Here is a 19,747-nt window from a genome sequence, read left to right as displayed (position 1 = left end):
AGGGCGGCGGCCGCAGTTTGAAAATATTGGCGCTCGTCGTGCTAACGTTAGCCGTTGGCGGCCGAGCGGAGCCGCCCCGCTCTCTGCGAGAGGAGAACCCCGAGCGGCCCGGCTCGAAGAACCGGCCCGGCCCGGGCCGACATGAACGGAACCCCCGCCCGCACACGGTGAGTTGAAGGAGAATCTGGAGAAACGTTTAAACAAAAGTGCGGGCGGTTGTGCTACGGTTAGCTTGGCTGCCTTTAGCTAGCGGAGCTAAGCTAGCTTCCGGTTGGAATTCGCTTTTGCTTTTGTCTTTTCACAAGTGTCGGCATTTTGTCAAAAGTGTTTTAAACGTCGATCGTCCGTCTGCTCTACTGGACTTCACGTCACATGATTGAACAGGGACCTTTTAACACCAGCTCCCTGGCTCTCCCGGTGAGTGATCGTAAGTTGAATCCCGGTGCTGGGAGGCCCGGTACCGGAGCTTCTCTGCCGCCACCGTCTGTGGCCGAAGCCCCGGGGCCGCAGCCCTGGAAGTCCCTGTATATTTGTATATTCAAATAGGCAGCCCCTGGGTCAGGTGTGTGTGTGTGTGTGTGTGTGTGTGTGTGTGTGTGTGTGTGTGTGTGTGTGTGTGTGTGTGTTTTCTCATGAACCTGTCAAACAGTAGGAGTCACCTGTTCATTTAAATATGAGTTATTTCCCAGGTGGTGTGTTGCAGCCCAGGCCTCCGAGGCAGCCAGTGTTTAGCATAGCGCCGTCCGCGGTGGGCAAACACACTTATTGACTTTCTAATGAGGGACAGACATATTGTGTCCAGCAGTTAAACTTGTGCAACGAAAGGTATTTGCATATTCACATCTCTTGTAAGCTGTCAAGAGGCAGAGCCGGAGGTTCCCCTAAACCTCTTTGACGTATGTTTGCTGTTATTTAAGAGGCATAAATGCGCACCGTGAGGCGGACGGGAATGGGCGGCTTTAGATGCCCGGCACTTCACCTGGGAAACTTTAATTGCACGGACGATTGTGTGTTTGCAGACGTTACGAGTGAGTCGAGGTCCAGCGTGGCTCCTACCGAGGTGATGAACCCCGTTAAGTGTTTTGGCAAAACAACAATCTGCAGAGCGAGCGTTCGGGGCTCAGAGCTCAAACAGATGTCAGCTATCGTCCGTATCGATGGCCAAAATGTGTCATATTTTTTTACCACCGCGCCATGGATCTTAGAGAAACGCCGTTTCCATCCTCGTACGTGTGACACGTAAGGCGGTAAGTCGACTTTACTGTCGCTACCGCAGCTACGGCAAAGGTCTGTGCTGGAAGACCGGCAGGAAAAAACTTTTCTCGCTACCAGTCCACAACACGGCCTCCCGAGGTTTCGAGATCTCCCTCCCGATGTGCCGCTTTGGTTTTTGCAAAGTGTATTCTAAGTTCCTCGCCGCTTTTCCGCAGGCTGTCTTTCAAAGGAGACCCCGACCACTGAAGCGAAGCCACAATGGACAGCGATGTTTGTAGCCACGTCAAGGTGGTGGTCCGGGTGAGGCCCGCCAGCGAGTGCGAGAAGCTGGAGAACCTTCGGAATATCATCCAGGTGGTGGACAAACACATGCTGATATTTGACCCCAAGGATCAGGAAGAATCGCATTTTGGCCTCCCTAGAGCTCGGCACAGGAACATTAACAAGAGGTCCAACAAAGACCTGAAGTACTTCTTTGACCACGTCTTCGACGAGAACTCCACCCAGGCCGACATCTTTGAGAACACCACCAAAGGGGTGCTGGACGGCGTGATGAACGGATTCAACTGCACAGGTAACCGACGGACGCTCCGAGAGACCTGTGTTCTCAGTCGGCGCTGGTTAGACGGCGGGGAAAGAGCCGAGCCCCTCAGAGGGTTCCGCAGTGACACCCTTTCGAGCCACTCGTTATTTTGTTGTTTTTAGTTTTTAAGGCCCGTGTTGTAACAGAATGTGGCTTCAGATTTGTTCTTTGTCACCAAGAGTCCTTGTGGGCGACCTTCGGCGGTCCTCTTCCCAGCTAGTTCCCTTGAGTTCTCACGGTTTATGACAAAGTTGTGCATTTTCTCAGCGGCGCTCACATGTCGGCACAAAGGTGATTTTCCGTCTGTGTTTTCCCGAGTTGCGGTTCATTGTGCTCGTGTTCTATTTGTGATGCTGAGCCTTGAGAAACCGTGACGGCGCACTGAGCATCGACCGCTAGCGTCCACGTTGGCTCTATTGAATTGCAGCGGAGGACGAGGCCGTGTGATTCAAGAGATCATCGTCGCTTTCCTAGCGCTTGTTCCTCCTGGCCACAGGGTCCGCTCGCCGCGTTATTTCGGCGCTATCGGGACAGTATCGTCCCGCCGGCCTTGTGATCGGTCCAGCTCTTGTGTCCGCTGGTCCGCAATGCCAATGAACTGTTTCTACCCCTGTAGTTTTTGCCTACGGAGCCACCGGGGCAGGAAAAACTCACACCATGCTGGGCTCCCAGGACGAGCCCGGGGTCATGTACTGCACGATGAAGGAGCTGTTCAGACGGATGGACGACGCCAAGGACGAAAAAGAGTTCGGCGTGGCCTTCTCGTATCTGGAGGTAACAATTCTGAATCCCAACGGTGCTCCTTTTTTGTTTTTGCAAAAATTCTGAACGACAGCGGTTGTATTTACAGCTACCGGAGGGTCCCCTAACTGACAAACTAACGAGAAGGAGATAAACATTTCTGCTCGAACGTCCGTCAGAAGACGGAAGCGTCGCTCTGGAGATGCTTTGGGTGGACGTGGCTTAGCTCACAGGTGCATCTTCTGTCCAAACGCAGGTTTACAATGAAAAGATCAGGGACCTGTTGGCGAATTCAGGCCCCCTTGCAGTGAGAGAGGACAGCTCCAAAGGGGTGGTGGTTCAGGGCCTCACCCTGCATCAGGTCTGTGACAACCTTACTTCCTGTCGAAGCCGTGAGGTAGCGCGGCCGTTTGTGTCGAATGAACACGCAACGAGAGGACTGATTTTGACCGAGCAGCGTCTCCAGCTGCCGTGACTCCGTATCGGACCCTTGGTTTAACTCCAGTGTCGCTTGTGTTCCTGTTCAGCCCAAATCTGCCGAGCACATTCTGAACGCTCTGGATTCTGGTAATCGCCACAGGACGCAACACCCGACGGATGTCAATGCAACGTCCTCCCGATCTCACGCCGTTTTCCAGGTACATCGGGCGCCTCGCCTTCAAATCCAAAAGATCTTTTGTTAGTACAGTAGAACCTCGGCTTACGGATTTGACTTGGTCTTTGACTCCGTCCGCAGACCGGATTTATTTTTCGCGTTGAAGTGTCGATCCCTTTGGTCCGCTCGCTCGCCCGGCCCAAAATACATACTGTACTCCTTTTAAAGCTTTTTTATGGGTTTGTTTGTGGCAAAAATTCAGAAAGGAATTAAACATGTGTTCTTTCTCTTCTTGCCAGCACTTGTAATCAGACTTTCCTTCACTAAATCAGCCAAACGCTAACGTTACCTCCAGCAAGCTGTTTTGTTAATCCAACCTAACTCACCTTTCTACTTCTTCTAAGACCTGAGATCTTTGCGTCTTTAACGTAGCGCCCCCCCCTTTAGCCCCATCGGCCGTCGTGATGCATCTTTGTTCTTCAGGATTGTACGGATGGTTAACTTTGCCATGTCGTAGCGCTTGGCGAGATCTGTAACACCGACACCGCTTTTTAGCCATCATTTCCTTCATTAGATCCACTGAAATGTTGAACGTCTTCTCAAAACAACCAGCGACCTCTTCTGCACTTCCCCCCGCAGATATACTTGAGACAGCAGGACAAAACTGCCAGTCTAAACCCCAACGTGTGCGTCGCCAAGATGAGCCTGATTGATCTGGCCGGCTCAGAGAGAGCCAGCGCCACCAACGCCAAAGGGGCCCGCCTGCGAGAAGGCGCCAACATCAACCGCTCGCTCCTGGCCCTGGGAAACGTCATCAATGCCCTCGCCGACCCCAAGGTGAGCTCAGCTCTGTAATACAGTACGCTTAAGACTCGGCCCCGGTCGATGGCGGAACGGCGTCGCCGGAGTCCCGGAAAGCCTTATGACACGCCGAGGTCTGGGACGGCTTTATTTTGAAAAGCTCCGGGCGCCGAACTGGAAGACGAACAAGAGCGGATTGTCTGATTTCCATCACGCGTCGCTCCGGTGTTTGTTGTTCACGCCCACGAGCGAGAACACATGCTGCCTCATAGCCGCGTTTTAATGGTGTTAGAATGTCGGCAGCCGTTGAAAGGGAAGCCAAGTGGGACTGTCCAGGTGCCTCGGCGGTGAATGCACACTGCTGTGGGTATATACAGAGCCAATTTATTCTGCAGCGTTTTCTGAGATGCTCGCTGGACCCTGAATCCGATGATTACCGTATCTTGCCTACTGACTAGAGCCGGCGGACGGCAGCAGATTGACGTCTCCGTGTGCCGGACCGCCGGCGCGTGGAGGGGTTCGGGCGCTTTGGCTTTTCAAGGCGTCGCTCGGCTGAAACTGTCCAGCGCATTTTGGATACGCGGGGTAAGATTGCTTCGGTTTGTCTTTAGAAAAAATCCACCGCTGACTTGACATAAAACAGCGGCAGCGCGTGGAGTTTTGGGGTAATATTTCATTGTAGCTGCATACATTAACCTGTGAGGAGGCCCTCTCGGTTTACACCGGGGGCTCGGGAGACGAGGCGCAAGCGAACCGCGTGCTTTCAGGCAGCGCTGCGCCAATGGTGAAATGTGAGGCTTCCGCCACGGGCGACTCCGTTCCTGAGTACGAACTGTGCTTTTTTTGGGTGCCGAACCGAACACTTGGGACGCTACGTTGTGGCTGTCGGACTTTGCGGCAGCACCTCTGTACCTCCTGTCGCTCATCCACCTCACTTCACCGCGGTCCACGCGTAGCCGTCTGCTTGTTTAGTTTTTAATCCCCTTACCGTTGCATCGTCTCTATTTACTGTTATTGTTTGTCTTTGGTCACCTGTGCTGTTGCCACTCCCGGGTTTCCTCGATGGGAAAGTATTCTCTTCTCTTATCCACCGAGTCTCATTCTGCCACACCGTCTTCAGAGGCCGGGCTGAGAGGCCACGGACCGGCTTCTGAAACGGGTGTCGTGTCTAGGATTTTTTTTCTGTCATTTTTAGAAGCCGGCTGCCCCGCGGCCTGGGCTTTACATTCCTCATACGTCCACACACCAACTTCGTTCCAATTAAAAGAACATCCCCCCCACACACACACACACACAGACAGACACACACACACGTGCAAGGGGCTCACTGTGCAGCGGCTGATGAGGAGGCCATCCTCATCTTCACACACTGCTCTGAGAGTGTGGTTCGACCTAGACGACAACAGCCCCCATTAACCTCCGCGTTCACCCACCAGGAGCGACTCAGCCTTCACTCGGCGCAGCTATTAGACCTGCGTGTCATTACGACAGTGCCCCCCCGCCGCAGCGCCCGGGCCAACTTAAAGAAATGTAATGGCCGGTGCAGCCGGCCGGGTGTTTGGCGAGGGCGGGCTGAGCGTCAGCACGCCGCTCTCCTCCATCCTCCCTCCCGAAGCTTCGCCTCACTGATGGCATCTGCTTTTACGGTGAAAGCCCGGTCTTTGAGTTTCGCGGCTTATAAATACGCTCGTAGCTGTGGGTTCTTCATCCCCTCCATGATTCATTCCTTCGCGCAGCAGCTGTTTGGCCTCACATTTAATTCACTTTTATAGCTTTTTATTCAGTCAGTGAAGAAGCCCTTCTCTGCAGTGATGATGAGACTTAATTGTCTGTATAGGACAGACGTCTGCAGCCTGTTTTTAATCTCTGTTTACTATCGCGTATAATTTCGGGGTGAATCATGTGGATGGCTCGCCCCCGTGGGTCTCGGCTCCTTCCCCCTGCAGCCCCCTGGCTGTCGGTGATTCAGTGTTTACTGTGGGCTGAAGAGGAGTTCGTGTCGCGGCTGCTGTTTACAGGAAAGAATGTCCCCACTTGTGTGTGTGGACTGTCACACCATTCATTTGACCGAGAGGCCGTCTGCCGCTCGTGTTGCGTCGCCTCAGTAAGTCATGCTGGTGCTTTGCCGCTCAGAGGTTCTGCTCTAAGTTGTTTGCCTCGTCCTGTATCCGAACCCATGATGATGCGCCCTTCAACCTTCCCGGGCCGCTCGCGCGACAAAGGCCCGTTTTGGTCGAGCGGGAGTGGTTTTCCAAGAATGCTGCCCGTGGAGAGCGCGTCCAGCTGCATGTAAACAGAACAAGTCAAGCCCTTCTTGAAGAAGTAATTTACCCTTTATCGCTCCCCGTGGGGAGATTGGTTCTCTGCAATGAACCCATCATGGATGAGCCATGAACAGTAGGGTTGGCGCCGGCTGATGCCGGGGGACGCCAGGGGAGGTGCGAGGGGTTCAGTGTGTTGCTCAACAACACTGGGGCGCACCGGGAGAAGGCGGGAATACGACCGTGGACGTTCGCTCCACCTGCCGCGCCCTTCATTGTACCATCTAACAGCCGTGATCCGCCGCAGAACCTGCGTTGAGGTATTTTGAATCCCCAATGCCCATTGGGGAGGGCTGCAGTTGAGAGGGGAGCTCCGAGTGGAACCGGACAGGGACTCCAAATCCAAGAATCGGCCCAGAACCTGCTTTGGAAGCTCAGGTGAAGGTGGACCCGCTGCTCTGTTGGTGCTTCGTGTAAATGTGCCAGCCAGTGGGCCTGGTGGTGTCCTCAACGCTTCTTGGGGAGGGTCTTTATGGAGGATCGCAGGGACCGCCAGCAACTAGGATCATGTGTTGTGTCAGGTTGTAATAAATACTTTTCACACTCGGGCCAGAAACACCTCTAGTCAGTCTTCTATGACTCCAATGTTCACGTCTTCTCACCAGCTCCGCACCTTTTTCGAATCGTAATTTACTCCTTTTAAAGGCAGTTGGAAGTGTGTCAGATACAGACCAGCAGAAGGCCAAAGCACAGTATCTTCACTGCTCTGCTGCTGTTTATTTGGCATTGCGCACACACACACACACACACACACACACACACCCATGCTGGCCCACCATGTCCGTCTTCGTCCCTGCACTGACCATCAAACCAGACAATGAAAACAGCAAACGCTGCCGCCCTGGTGCCGTGTCTTCAGGGAGAGCGAGAGGGAAAAGAAGGGTTCAGCTGAAAAAGAGCGTAAACGACCATTCTGGGGTCGTACCTTCTGGATGGATGCCGACAGTCAAACACACACCGACCGCTGTGCTAGCTCTCCCGCCCTTTCAATTGATACGCTGTATTTCAGTAAGGACGCGTTCCTGATAGACCAGCAGCATAAGCAGGACACCCGTGCCTTCGGACTCGGGACCCAGAAGCTCAGTCTGGGGAACATAATAAAAGTACTGGTTTGTATTATTCATCGGCCGCATAGGATGAAAGCCAAGCGGGAGAAGGGAGGGTTTGTTTTTCCATCCTAAAAGGCTGTTTTGCTGGGAGTCTGTGAGCAAAATGTCCCTGAGGTGTGTGTGAGTGTGACACTCGTCGCCACACAGCCGGAACGCGAAACCGAGATGTCAAGAGCCGCCCGAATGCAACCCGAGCTCCGCGCGTCCGAAAGCGTCCGAAACCGGGGCCGAGGTTTGCCCGCGTCTAACGGGGGTTCGGTACCGGTTCCCCGCCCGGGTCGGCCCGCGCCCGGGTTTCCATGATCTGCACGTTTTCGGTCAAGCGCCGCCGTATTTGTAGCATCCCGGCTGTGCGTCCTGCCCGGGTCTCCTGTCACTCTACACCTTCACCCTTGGGGTAGCTTGAAGATTTGTCCCTGTGTTTCAGAGTAAGAAAGCTCATATACCGTACAGGGACAGCAAACTGACGCGGCTCCTCAAAGACTCCTTGGGAGGAAACTGCAGGACGGTCATGATCGCCAACGTCAGCCCTTCGTCCAAGTCGTACGAGGACACCCACAATACCCTGAAGTATGCCAACAGGGCCAAAGAGATCAAATCATCGGTGCGTACACGCCTGTTGTTGTGGCAGAAGGTAACCTGTAATATAACCCCGGAGATACGGGGATCATGGAAGTTTTTCTTTCCAGCTGAAGAGTAACGTGGTGAGTCTGGACAGTCATATCGGCCAGTACGCCGTGATATGTGAGAAGCAACGGCAGGAGGTAATTTGAGTCGCGCCGACTTTGAGTCATTCACAAAATTTCACCGTATCCTATTTATAAAGGTCCCCGCCTGACCGTCTGTTTATCTCCTCATTGTTCTCAAGATTGTGCAGCTGAAGCAAAAACTCCAAAAGTATGAAAAGAAGCCTGTGATGCCCGGGGCTTCGAACGCCGCCCCCTCCCAGAAACAAGCCGAGTGCACCAGGTAAGTTCCAGGGCAGCGGGGTTACATTTATTCTGGATTCCATCGTTTTTATCTTTGTTTTCTTGAAGCTTAAAGTCATTTTGAGTCGCGATCCGACTCCAGATTCATCGATAGCCGCGACCCTTAACACAGCCTGAGCCGCCGGCGCTCTCGCCCGTGGAACAGGCCTGGGTTTCACTGAAAAGGTCCCGGGCGACAGCGGTGGTGTGTGTCGGCCTGTAGACGCACGGAGCCCCTCATTGTTCCGGTCGCCCGGCGTGGCCGCAGCAGATGTTCAAGGTGAATGGGCCGTTTCCTGTCAGACGGTCTCCGATTTCCACCGGCGTTTGAACGCGGCTGCGGACCAAACCGTGGCTCGAAACTCAACCCTGGGCGAAGGGGGGCGTGATGTCACGCTGCGTGGTGGGAGATGAAACCGGACAAAACTAACACACGATATTCAATGAGGAAACGCTGTCAGAAGTCCAGAAGAAATGCTTCAAGTGAGTTCATCTTCCACGACGATGGACGCTCTGCTCAAGCACAGTCGCGCCACTTTTATTATTATCATTATTATTATTCACTTTTATTTATTTTGTCTCTAAATACCAAGGCGAGCATTCAGTATGATTGACTAACCATTCATCATGAATTGTTGCTTAGCTGCTATTTTTATGCCGAGGCCCTGGTTTCAATAAAGGTGTGACTTTCACCTTTTAAAGGAAGTGCTCCTGTACTTCCCCTCCGGGGAAATCCAAGTCCTCAGAAGCCCCGGCATGTGAGGTCGGGGTGAAAAATGGTCGTTTAGACCGCGTCTTAGCAGCAACGGCGGCCGCGGATTGAGCTGTGAGTCGTCTGCACGCCTCCGCGGAAGCCGTCTGAACCTTCGCGAGCCGAGCGTCCTGCAAGCCGGAGCACGAAAACACGGGCGTGCGGGAATCGCAGCCATCGATCTGGTCTCGCGCCGTCGCCGCGGGTCGGTGTGCTCGGTTCAAACCGCGCGTCGGTCGATCCGTAAGTGAAACGGTGACACTCGAGGAGCGCGTTTGTTTTACCGGTGTTTTACAGGCCATTATGCGGAAAGGCTGCGGTATGCTCCCGGTCCGCACGCCGCCAGCTGAAATGTGTCCTTCACGTCGGGGTTCAGATCGCGCACAAAGAAAACAAGGGCGAATTGGTTCAGGAGCGAAAGCGCAGGCAGCGGCGGGTTGGTTTGTGTCCAAGCAGCCCCGCCCACCGCTCTCTGAGCGCCTCCCGATGAAGGAATATTACTGCCGGATGAAGATCAGCTCTGCCGCGATTGCTGCCGACACACTCGTATAATATTCATTTCCTTAACATGAGTCAAATCTCTTAAGTCACCGTGGCATCTGTCAGGGTATTTGGGTTGGGGGCGGGAGGCGGGGGACAAAGAAAAGCTGAATGAATCTCACCCCCACACATTTCATTCACCGGCATCAGGATTCACAACTCGCGCTGTGAGAGGCTCTGAATAGAGGCTGCACGCTTCTGGCTCTATTAAAAATTCAGCAGTCTAGCAAGGCCACAACGCCTCCTACGTCATCGGAGTTTCATTGAAGAGTGCAGTCACATTTCAGCGACAGCTCCCCAGTCTTATTTACCTACAGGCCCTCCGCCTTAGCTGACTAAACACTCGCATGTGGCCGCACACATGACTGCGTGCGTGTGCGTGTGCGCGCCATGGAATTAAACAATTTCAAAACAAATTCCAGTTTTTGAGCACGTAATGGTCTCGCACTAATATTTCTCTCCACAAATCTCTGTATATGAGGGATGTGTCTGCTCGATGTGACAGCGGAGTTCAATGTCCCGTCGGACCCGTAATGTTTGTTCACCCGTGACCTCGGCCGACACGCCGTCTTGATGCGAAGCCTCTGGTGTTTCTCCTCGGCAGGGTGTCCGACGCGCTGCGTCAGATCTTCTCGCAGCGGACGGACATCAGGAGAGAGCAGCTGGATCTGGAGAGGCAGCTGAAGGTGAACGAGCTGCGCCAACGCTACAGCGAGGAGGACAACCTGCAGATCCGCTGCCTCTGTGCCAAGGAGAGGTTGGAGAAGGTAGCTTACCCGCAGATTCCATCATCCCTGCTGAAAAGCAGCTGCCGAGGCCCGGTTTACTGGCCTCCTCCAGGAATCCCACCTCCGTGTTTGACGGCCCGGTCGTCGCCGTCCGAACCGCTCCTCAGGAGTCGGTGCGATCGAGCTGACGCTGCCTGTTCTTTCTGCTCCTCAAAGGCCACCTGCAAGCACGAGCGGAAGCTGGCCAGCTTGCGCACGCAGCAGCAGCACATTAGCAAGCGTCTGAAGGAGGCGGGCGAGCGCTTCCTGGACAACGATGGCTGGCTTCACCGGGTCGAGAACGAGATGAAGATGCTGAAGGCGGACGACCACCTCTCCGAGGTCAGTGCGAGCTCCCCCGTCACGCTTACCGGAGTCCGATTTTAACCCTTCCTGTGCCGGAGACTGACCGAAGCACGACCCGCACCGATCCGGTGGAGATAGCCGTTAGCTCTGTAGCTCTATGCTAGCACACTGATGGGACGGCGTGCATGAACCTGTGGCCAGACATTCAGGGTTCTCACTTACCTTGGATATTATCTGCTGCATTCACTGCCTGCTAGAGAAGACACTCGTGTGTGTGTGTGTGTGTGTGTGTGTGTGTGTGTGTGTGTGTGTGTGTGTGTGTGTGTGTGTGTGTGTGTGTGTGTGTGTGTGTGTGTGTGTGTGTGTGTGTGTGTGTGTGTGTGTGCGCGCGCGCACGTTCCTTTTTACTTCTTCCCATCGGTCCTCACAAAGCCTGTTTTCAGTGCACCCTAGGCCCCTTGCTTGACTTGGCACAGCCCTCCATCTTCATCTTCTACCTTCACGTCTGGGGGCGTTGGGCGTTCCCCGGTGCGTTCAGGGGTTCGTACGCCATCAGGGGTGTTACACGGTAACTCTGTAGACGACTGCCCGTCCAAGAAGTGAAGTTGCTCCTGCAGTCACCTCTGGCTGGGAGTCAGAGGATGTCACTGAGCAGAACTTCTCCTGTAGGCCTCTGAAGAGAGCCTGGAGGAGGGGCTGAGCCTGCCGTCTGGCTGGTACCAGCACCGAACATCTGGCGCTGCGGATCGTCAGGACAGACGTGACTACTTGAAGCGAAAGCAACCGTAATTTCCAGTAAAAACCAGTCGGACCATCGAGACCCCGGTGGCCTCCGTCTTTGCTGAGGCGGAGGCGTGGCTTAGCGGCGCCGGTTGAGGCCGCAGAGAAGCTCCCCGCCGCCGCTGCACGGACACGCTTGTGTTCCGGCCAGCCGTGCCTGTCGACGCAGGTGATTTCAAAGGAGCGCGGCGCCGGCAGGATAATGGACAGCGGCGCTCTGCGGTCTCTGCGCCCGTTGTGAAGCTCGCACGGGCACAGCTGCCGGCGCGGTAACCCCCGTCTCCGAGCTGACAGCTCATTCTTCATCCACGCACGACCCGGGCCGTCCATAGGTCGGGGCGTCTCTGACGGAGCAGATGGAAAATACGAGTGTGACATTTTCATGCCACATCTCCGTTCGAATGCGCATCTCCATTCGCTGAAACTGTCGCCGTTTGTCGTGGAAGAAGCAGAAGCCTTCAAGATCTCGGCCACGTCCAGGAAAAGGAGGGGACTTAGACGTTCACGTAGATGCCTCCTCTCGCGGAAGCGTGGCGAGTCCGGTCTTTGCCACTGGTTGTCTCTCATCCCCGCAGTCGCTGCTTCTCAAGCTGATAAGATACAGGGGAAACTCTTTTGTCACGGCCGTTATCGTACCGACAAATATGAATATGGAGATAAATATAGATAGAGAGACAAAAAAAAGACAAACGCGATGCTCGGCCTGCGGTGTGCGCCAGACCCATCGCTTAACTAATGATTAAAACGTCAAGGGGAGGGTTCCCCCAGACCCCCAGGATTCCCGATCCTCCCACGGCGCTCCGGCAGAGTCCTTTGGGAGCGTGTGCCGTGGGAGCGTGTGGCCCGGACACGCCGTTAATATCTGCACCGAGAGCGGGGGTTCTCCGCCGTGTCTCCCACCTTCCCCTAATCAACCTTCAGACGGATGAAATGTGCGTCCACGCTTTCTGGGAGCGCCGGCGTGCGTTCTGCTCTTTGGCTGCCGGAAATGAGCGGCTGAGACGCAGCGGCCCTTTGACGGCAGCGCCATGACGGAAAGCACAAGTTTGACGCCAGTTGCATCCTTCAAAACTGGTGTCTGGGTGTTTTTTGCTTGTTTTGGAAGGTAGGCTGTGACTCCATCGGTGTCGTGACTGTCTTTGTTTTCTTCCCATCTGTTCTCCCAGTAATTAGAACCGTGCTCATTTTATTTCTCCAGCTCGCTCGTGGATCACTGAAGAGAATAAATCAATAGCCTTTACTCAGGCCTCACACAGCAGCCGGTTACCTAAAACCAGCTCTGTTTTTTTTTTTTTTCTCTCCTCCATCCATTCTTCCAAGAACTGAACCACAACTATGACGCACTCTCCGCTCAAATGTTCTCTCCGCTGTTGTTTCGTAGTTTCTCTGCGTCAGAGTCCTCGCCCCTCCCCCACCCGCGCCCGACAGCTTTTCAAATGAAACGCGGCTGAAAAAACAACTTTGCGCCCTCCGCCTCCGGCCGCTCTGCGTTACCGTCGCCGCCGCGCCCGTCCGACGCCTTCCTGTGTGACGGAGGTGTGTGCGCTCTTTCCTCCCTGCCCTCTGACCCGCTTCCCATCTGCTTCAGGTCCTGGAGAAGGACCTGCGTTGCCACAGGCTGGAGCTTCAGGTGAAGGACCTGAGACAACAGATCGAGCAGATGGTGGAGCTCACCGCGCTGCAGGATCAGGAGAACAAGCGCGTGCGGAAGTACGTCGCTGACGCCGGGAACGAATCGGCGGTGTGTGAAGAGCGCTCCGTCACCCGGTCCCGTTCCCCTTTGCGTTTCAGGATGCTGAGCGTCTTGTTGCCGGCCTACAGCCGGCAGTACGGTTCGATGCTCGGGGCCGGGCTGCTGGGGGCGGCGGACCAGCTGGAGAACCACGAACTGGAGAGCATCGTGCTGAGGGAGAGGGGCGTGGCCTGGGCGGACCAGGAGGAGTCGGGTCAGCGCCCGAAAGCCCGATCGACGGGACGGGCCGAGGCCGGGCTCTGCGGCCAGTTGGCGCCCGTTCTGTCCTTTTCACGCCTGCTCCGCCACCGGAGCAGCCCCTGCAGTAAGTCCTCCATCCACTGGACCGCCGGAGCTCCGCGAAGGCCCGGTGAAATCAGCCGGGGGGTCTTTTCAAAACACAGATGTGTACTGCGCTTAACACAGATCCAAACCGAAGGGAATATCGTTTAAAAAAAACCCGTCAAGTCAATCCATTCTCGTGAACATTATTCCCTTCGTGATGGCTGACGTCAAATCTTAATGAATTCTAGACAGACACACAAATGACAAATGTTGAATTGTTGCTTCTTGTGCTGCTGAGGAGGGAGTTTGGTCCCCCCTCGGTCCAGAGGAGCAGACCTTTCTCCTGGAGGTCTCCCAGGCCCAGCAGAAACCCTCCTCCTCATCTAGTTACTGCTCTCCCTGCTTCAGGTGTTTTTTCATTAAAGTCTTTTCCGTCTGATTTGTTTGATTGGACCAAGGTGCCGAGAGGACCTCGCAAAAGCCGTCCTCCTGCAGCGCCGCGCCGCCGTCGAAGGGTAAGTCCTTGGGTTTCCTCCCCGGGGTGCTTCAAACTTCGTGCACACCTGTGGAATTGAACAGGTTGACGTTGGAGCGGCGCCCGTCAGAAGAAAGTACTTTGGCGTGAATGTCTGTCACATTTCTGTGCGGCGCCGGGTTCTGACCCGGTCGTAATAGCATTGATTTGCAGCGGCGCCGCGGCCCGGGCCGAATAATGTTCCCCTGCGAACACCCGAGTCGGCCCGCGTGGGGAAACCCGGCACCGCAGGCTTGTGAAATATCGCCGTTAGAATCGCCTGTAATGATATTTACCGGGCGGCCGAAGTCCCGCTGAAATAGAGCGGCGAGATCCGACTCCTTCAGAAAGTTCTGCCAGATGGCGGGGCTCGGCCAACGGGAAGCGGGGACCTCCTCACCGACCGCGACCCGCTGCAAGGGAACTCTTAGGCGTCCTGTAAAGTAGAGCCGCCGGCCACAGTCTTCTGGTTGTGCTGGGACTTGAAACATCCTCATTGCAGGAGCGTGAAAGTCCTTTTCTGTTGGAATACAGGACTTTGCATTTAATGGATGCTGGCCTGCACGCTTCCATCATGTAGAGGTAATTATCATCACCGTGAGACCCTGCTCGGCCTGCATCCAGGGCACCAGGGTAGGAGGCGTCATTGACGCAGCGCCCCTCCAGTCTTCCGTCCCTCACACACACACACACACACACACACACACACACACACATCTGCTGAAAGGCTGCCACACCTAGGCAGCGCTGCTGCTGCTTTTCTATTTAAGTAGCGTGTTGGGGCACGGAGCCAGCAGACCTATGGCAGCTTACACCGCCTGGATGCAGTGTTTACCCTCAGCAGACACTGTGAACACACACACACACTCACACAACGAAAGACATCAGTTTCCTCATTGTCACTCCAGGTGAAGTAAAAGTGAATTCAAACAACGCAGGCATCCAGTCTGGCGATGGTGACAGAAGAAGCGCCCTGAACCCGCTGAGTGTGTGTGTCCTGCTTCCACATGCTGCCCACGGGTTTTAATCCCACAGATTATATATATTAAGCCCATTGATGGCGCTCGTGTTATTAAAATGTGGCGTTGGAGGCGGCTGAGACAGCGGTCGGCCTCTATGTAGGTTATAAATGTTGACATGATGAGTGTGTGTCCATTCATGGCAGAATGATTCCTCCAGAGGTAGAGGAGTGCTAGCCGTCCTGCCCCGCACGTGCTTTCACCCATTCATGCCAGCAAGGCGCATTTCTGCCAAAATGACGGTCGCTAACTCCTCAGTGTACGTTTGCTGGCGGCGCGCACGCATCCCTCTGGTTGCAAGCTGGGGATGTCGGCGGCAGACCGGTCCAAAATACACCAGGTCTCTGGGTGTTGGACGGAAAGGCCGGTCTTACGCCAAAAGATTTCCACGGTCACTGACTGACAACTAAATTCAGGGGTCATTGCTGGAGTCTTGCTTGAGTCTTTCAGGAGTCTTGCTGGAGTCTTGGCCCTCGCTGAGTATAAGGTGGGGATCTGAGCGCTCGCAGCTCAGTCTTGTCCAAGTCTGGGATCGACGTTCTCACAGAACTTGTGTTCATGACAACAGTGCAACCCGATCGACGGCCAATCAGTGAAGCGGCATTTGTCTGTGGTTTGCGCGGGATCGTCCGGCAAGAAGAGCGGACGATCGCCACGGCCGAGGGCGGAACGGCCCGGCTTGGCCGGCGCCAGCTCTCCGGCGGGGAGAAACGGCAGAGGCTCTGCAAAGGCCTGGAGAAAACATTGCACGCTGAGAAAATGTCGCATTAAGAATGTAGTTGTGTTCTTGTCGATAGTGAGTGAGCCTGTAACACGTGCAGTCTTTGCAAACTCTTTGCAAGACGGGGCTGAAGCTTCAAATTCTAGAAACTTGTCTTCGGACGGGAGGTAATTGTGACGTCTGGGTAGCTGGAGAGCGTCTCCGTGCCGACACCTCTGTTAGGCTTGGGGTTTTTTGGTGGAGAAGGGCGCCGATCGTCACAGACGCGTCTGCGTTTGTGTTTTCCTTGTCGGCGTCGGCATCTACGACTCAGCCGCCGGTCATTCAGATCGGTCCCACAGATTGACGTTCCTCCGCCCCCGTCCGTCCTTTCCCCTCACCATTCCTCCAGAGGGGGGGACCCTCCTCCCCGCCTGAACGTGGACTCTCACACGGCGGCCGTAGGACCGCGAAGGTCCGAGCGGCTCGGCAGAACATCTCCGGTTCCGGAGGTCCCTGGCCGGGCTTTTATTTTGTGGAGAGCAGAGTGGCGTAAGCCGATCCCGAGTCCTCGGCCCGTCACTGCAGCATGTTATGAGAGGAAACTCCACCCTGCAGGTTCCTCCGCCAATCGGCCGCCCTCACGCTCGGGGAGGGAATGTGTTCGGAGGCGTCGGGGCGTTAACTCTTCGTGGGCCGGTTATTAATAGCAAACGCTCGAGAAATCAGGCTTGTGCAGGAACAAGTGCACGTTTGGCCTCTCGTGGAGCCTTGTGATGTTTGGGCCTCCGTTCCCTCCCCGTCCCGTCACCCGCTCCCCTTTTCCCTCCCCTGTCTTTGCTGTGTTTCCTGCCGTCCTTGCGCCCCCCCCCCCCTCCGTCCTGCCCTCGAATGTTGTTCTGTCTCACATCAGCCCTCCCAATCCCTCCTGAGCTCCATTCATGAAAATGCAGATCCACAGCAGGGCAGGAAAACGCGTCAACAGACGTAAACGGCGCCGCTCCGCCAACCAGAAAAGGCGGACTATAAAAAACAGGCAGCGGCAACCAGGCGACCCTAATTCAGCGCTGCCTCCACCAGAAATAGCAACTCATGCATGTATTAATCCCCTACAAGCCAAAAATATGCGATTGAAGGAACTTTGCTGCCATTTATTGCCAGGGACGACTCTGCTCTTTTCTCCCGTCGCCCGCCTCTGACTCACTTTTCTCCGACGGTGCGTTTCAATGCTTCAGGTGCCGGCGAAGTCCTTCACTCCTCCGCTCGCGGCGCTTTCACTTTATTTATGAGAAGCAAACCTTCCCGCCCACGCCCCTCTGCACAAAACGCCATGAATGAGTCGGCCCGTCACGCGGCGCAGACGCCGGGACTTGACCCCGTTCGGGCTGAAAGCAGTTTGTTTGTTTTCCCGCTCGGAACGCAGGAAGACTCGGCCGGTTTCGCTCGGCGCCCCCGACCGTCCGGCGGCGCCGAGCCGCGCGTTAGGCTGAGGAACCCGGCGGTCCGGGACCCGGAGGACCGCGGCGCCGGGGCCGAGGGGTTAAACACCAGAGGCGGGTAGTTAAACTTCACCGACCTCTTCAACTCGGACCCAAGCGACGCAGAAAGCCGACCGGCCGAGGATCAGAAGGCGTGATGTCGTCTCCGCTCCCGGGCCGGTCCTGTCTTTATTATTTAGCAGCCTCCAGCTCGCGGCAGCACTTCTGGGGCTTCAGGAGCAGCTGCTCTTTTGCCCGCAGCCTCAGAAGGCTTCAGACTGAGCGAGCTCGCCGGCCGCCCGCCGCTTCACGGACATCCTCGGCGTTGCCCGGTCTGCCGGACCAAGGGGTCGGCATTCGGTCTCCGTCTGCGGCCCAAACCTTGGAGCCGGTTCCGTGTCCGACCCTCCCGGACCTTCCGTCTCCCGTTTCTCCCGGCGACGGATCCTTTCGGCGAAGTCGAAGAGCCGCTCGCACTCCCGGTGACGCCCGGAAGCACTTTATCATCAGAAACACCTGGACCCAAAGGGGGGGGGTGCGATCTGATCCGGAAGAGTTCGGCCCGTGTTCCGCTTCGGGTCCGAACCACCGCCGGGTTCAACTCTTCCTCGTCCTGGAACTCCTCAGAAGAGCTGAAGGAGGAGTGTGTCCGTGGTCTCTGCTGGCTCATGAGCTCAGATGTTCTTCTCATGGACTGATCTCCGACATCTCTTGAATGAAGGAGTTCCTCCTTATGAGACGTGTGTGTGTGTGTGTGTGTGTGTGTGTGTGTGTGTGTGTGTGTGTGTGTGTGACCTGGTTGTGTTTGTTCAGGCAAAGGAAGCCCGATGGTGGTGAGCGAGAAGGTGTTTCCTGCGGCGTCCTCCAGGAGAAGCCTGGCCGTGCTGCTGCAGGAGGAAGGTGTGTTTCCCCTTCAGTTCACACCTGAGGCCGTCCCGCCGCCGAGCCTCGATCCCAACGTGACTTTTGACCTGGAGAATGAGGAGGAGACCTTCATCCTGAGCGGCGTGGGTCCGTGCGGAGCGTCCAGGTCCGCTTCCGTCCCCGGCCGGCCTCTCCGACCCGCCGGGACCGGCGCCGAGAGCAAGGCCCCTCCCAGATGGTAAGGAGCCGGACGGAGACGCGAAGGCGTCGCGCCGACCCGGAGCCGAGAGCCGGAGCCTCGGCCGCCGCCAGCCTTCGGGCGGGGGGGCGAGGTCACGTGACCCCGTCCCGTGTTGGAGGCGTCCAAATGCAACCGAGAACGCCAGTCTGTAAATGTGCCTGAGGTCCACGCGAGAAGGTCCAGGCCGCCGGGAGGCCAATCGGCGAGTCGGAGAAGGAGGTCTTCGTGCGGCGGGTCGGCACCTTCTCCTGGGCCCGGGTGTAGAAGCTCCGGTGCTGGACCTCAGCGTGTCGGGTGTGGTGAACCCAGGTCCTCCTCCACGACCAGCTCTGGACAAAGTGCCGCTTGGAAGCCTGAGCGGGAGAGTCGTTCTTAGAAAGAGAGTCCGTCAGAAGCTTCAGGCCTGAGATGATGTCAGATCTGCTCTGTTCCTCAGGCGTCTGCTGGAGGCTCCAGGATGGAGTCCGACCCGGTGAGATGCTCTGCTAACACAAAACCCTTTGTAGTCCTCAGGCCCCGTCTTTCCGAGCCAACGCCTCCTACATGGACATGACGGCCGCGGCGCAGAAGAAACGCAAGATCAACCAGTGAGTTGAGCCGATCTCCTCCTGGGCTCCATCTTTGATGGTGTGAAGATGCTCCTGGTGCTGATCCGCTTCTTCTGTGCTTCCCCACAGCCTCAGGGAGGAGGCCGACCAGGGCCTCTCCGCCCCCAAGAGGATAAAGAAGGACCCAGCGGTGTCCCGCAGACCCATGAGGGTTCAGCAGGTTCCCGGTGAGACACACACACACACACACACCTGTCTTAAGAAGACACATTGATCAGGTCCCTCCCAGGGATCTGTCATCATCCTGAGGAGACACTGACTCGTCTCTGCTCGTCTGTCTTCAGGCTCTGAGGAGAACCAGCCTCGCAGGGTTGTGAGGAGCATCTCTGAAGGGAACCTCTTCCAACCTCAGAGGTCCAGGTCTCTGTTCTCTAAAGCATCTCAGCACCTGAGGCGGGTGGCCAAGCGGACGTAGGAATCAACCGGGCCGCTTCTCTGGAGGACAGGAACCGTGTCTGGACCGACCCGTTGGGACAGGAACACTGTGTAGATGTTAGCGGGGCGTCGGTCCGAGGAGCCGGAGGCTCGGCGTCGACCTGCCGAGCGCCGCTTTTAACAGAACCCCTTGTTTTTCTCTCCAAAATAAATTCTAGTGTTTTCCTCAAACCTGGATGGAGATCATTTGTAATAAACCTGGAAACTGAACCTCGGCGGGTTCGTCCAAGGACCGGATCGGTTAGCGATGATGTGCTGCTTGCTGTTGAGAGAACATCTCACTGCTTTCATTCATTCCTTCTAATGAACTCCGAGGTCGCATGATTCGGCAAGTTAACGGAGATCCGGGCAAGTTCTCTTGGGTTCCCTTTGGTTCTCTTGGGTTCCCTTTGGT

General features: G+C 55.8%; 1 protein-coding gene across 1 annotated transcript; it reads left to right on the top strand.

The window, feature by feature from the left end:
- Positions 1–28: 28 nt before the first annotated feature.
- Positions 29–19,513, top strand: kif18a (kinesin family member 18A). The gene is made up of 18 exons (XM_086144484.1): positions 29–167; positions 1,431–1,789; positions 2,415–2,572; positions 2,796–2,900; positions 3,067–3,177; positions 3,774–3,971; positions 7,793–7,969; positions 8,055–8,129; positions 8,234–8,334; positions 10,229–10,391; positions 10,569–10,733; positions 13,066–13,187; positions 13,269–13,534; positions 13,953–14,009; positions 18,019–18,307; positions 18,817–18,897; positions 18,988–19,085; positions 19,203–19,513. Exons 2-18 carry the CDS (start codon positions 1,474–1,476, stop codon positions 19,331–19,333), a joined length of 2,613 nt encoding a protein of 870 aa, XP_086000610.1. The 5' UTR covers positions 29–167; positions 1,431–1,473; the 3' UTR covers positions 19,334–19,513.
- Positions 19,514–19,747: the final 234 nt, after the last annotated feature.

Source organism: Fistularia commersonii, chromosome 3 (genome assembly GCF_037954325.1).
Source record: "Fistularia commersonii isolate RoL2024-O1a breed Wild chromosome 3, RoL_Fcom_v1.0, whole genome shotgun sequence".
Lineage (NCBI taxonomy): Eukaryota > Metazoa > Chordata > Actinopteri > Syngnathiformes > Fistulariidae > Fistularia > Fistularia commersonii.
Note: the sequence above shows the minus strand (reverse complement) of the source record. Positions and strands in the feature narration are given on the sequence as shown.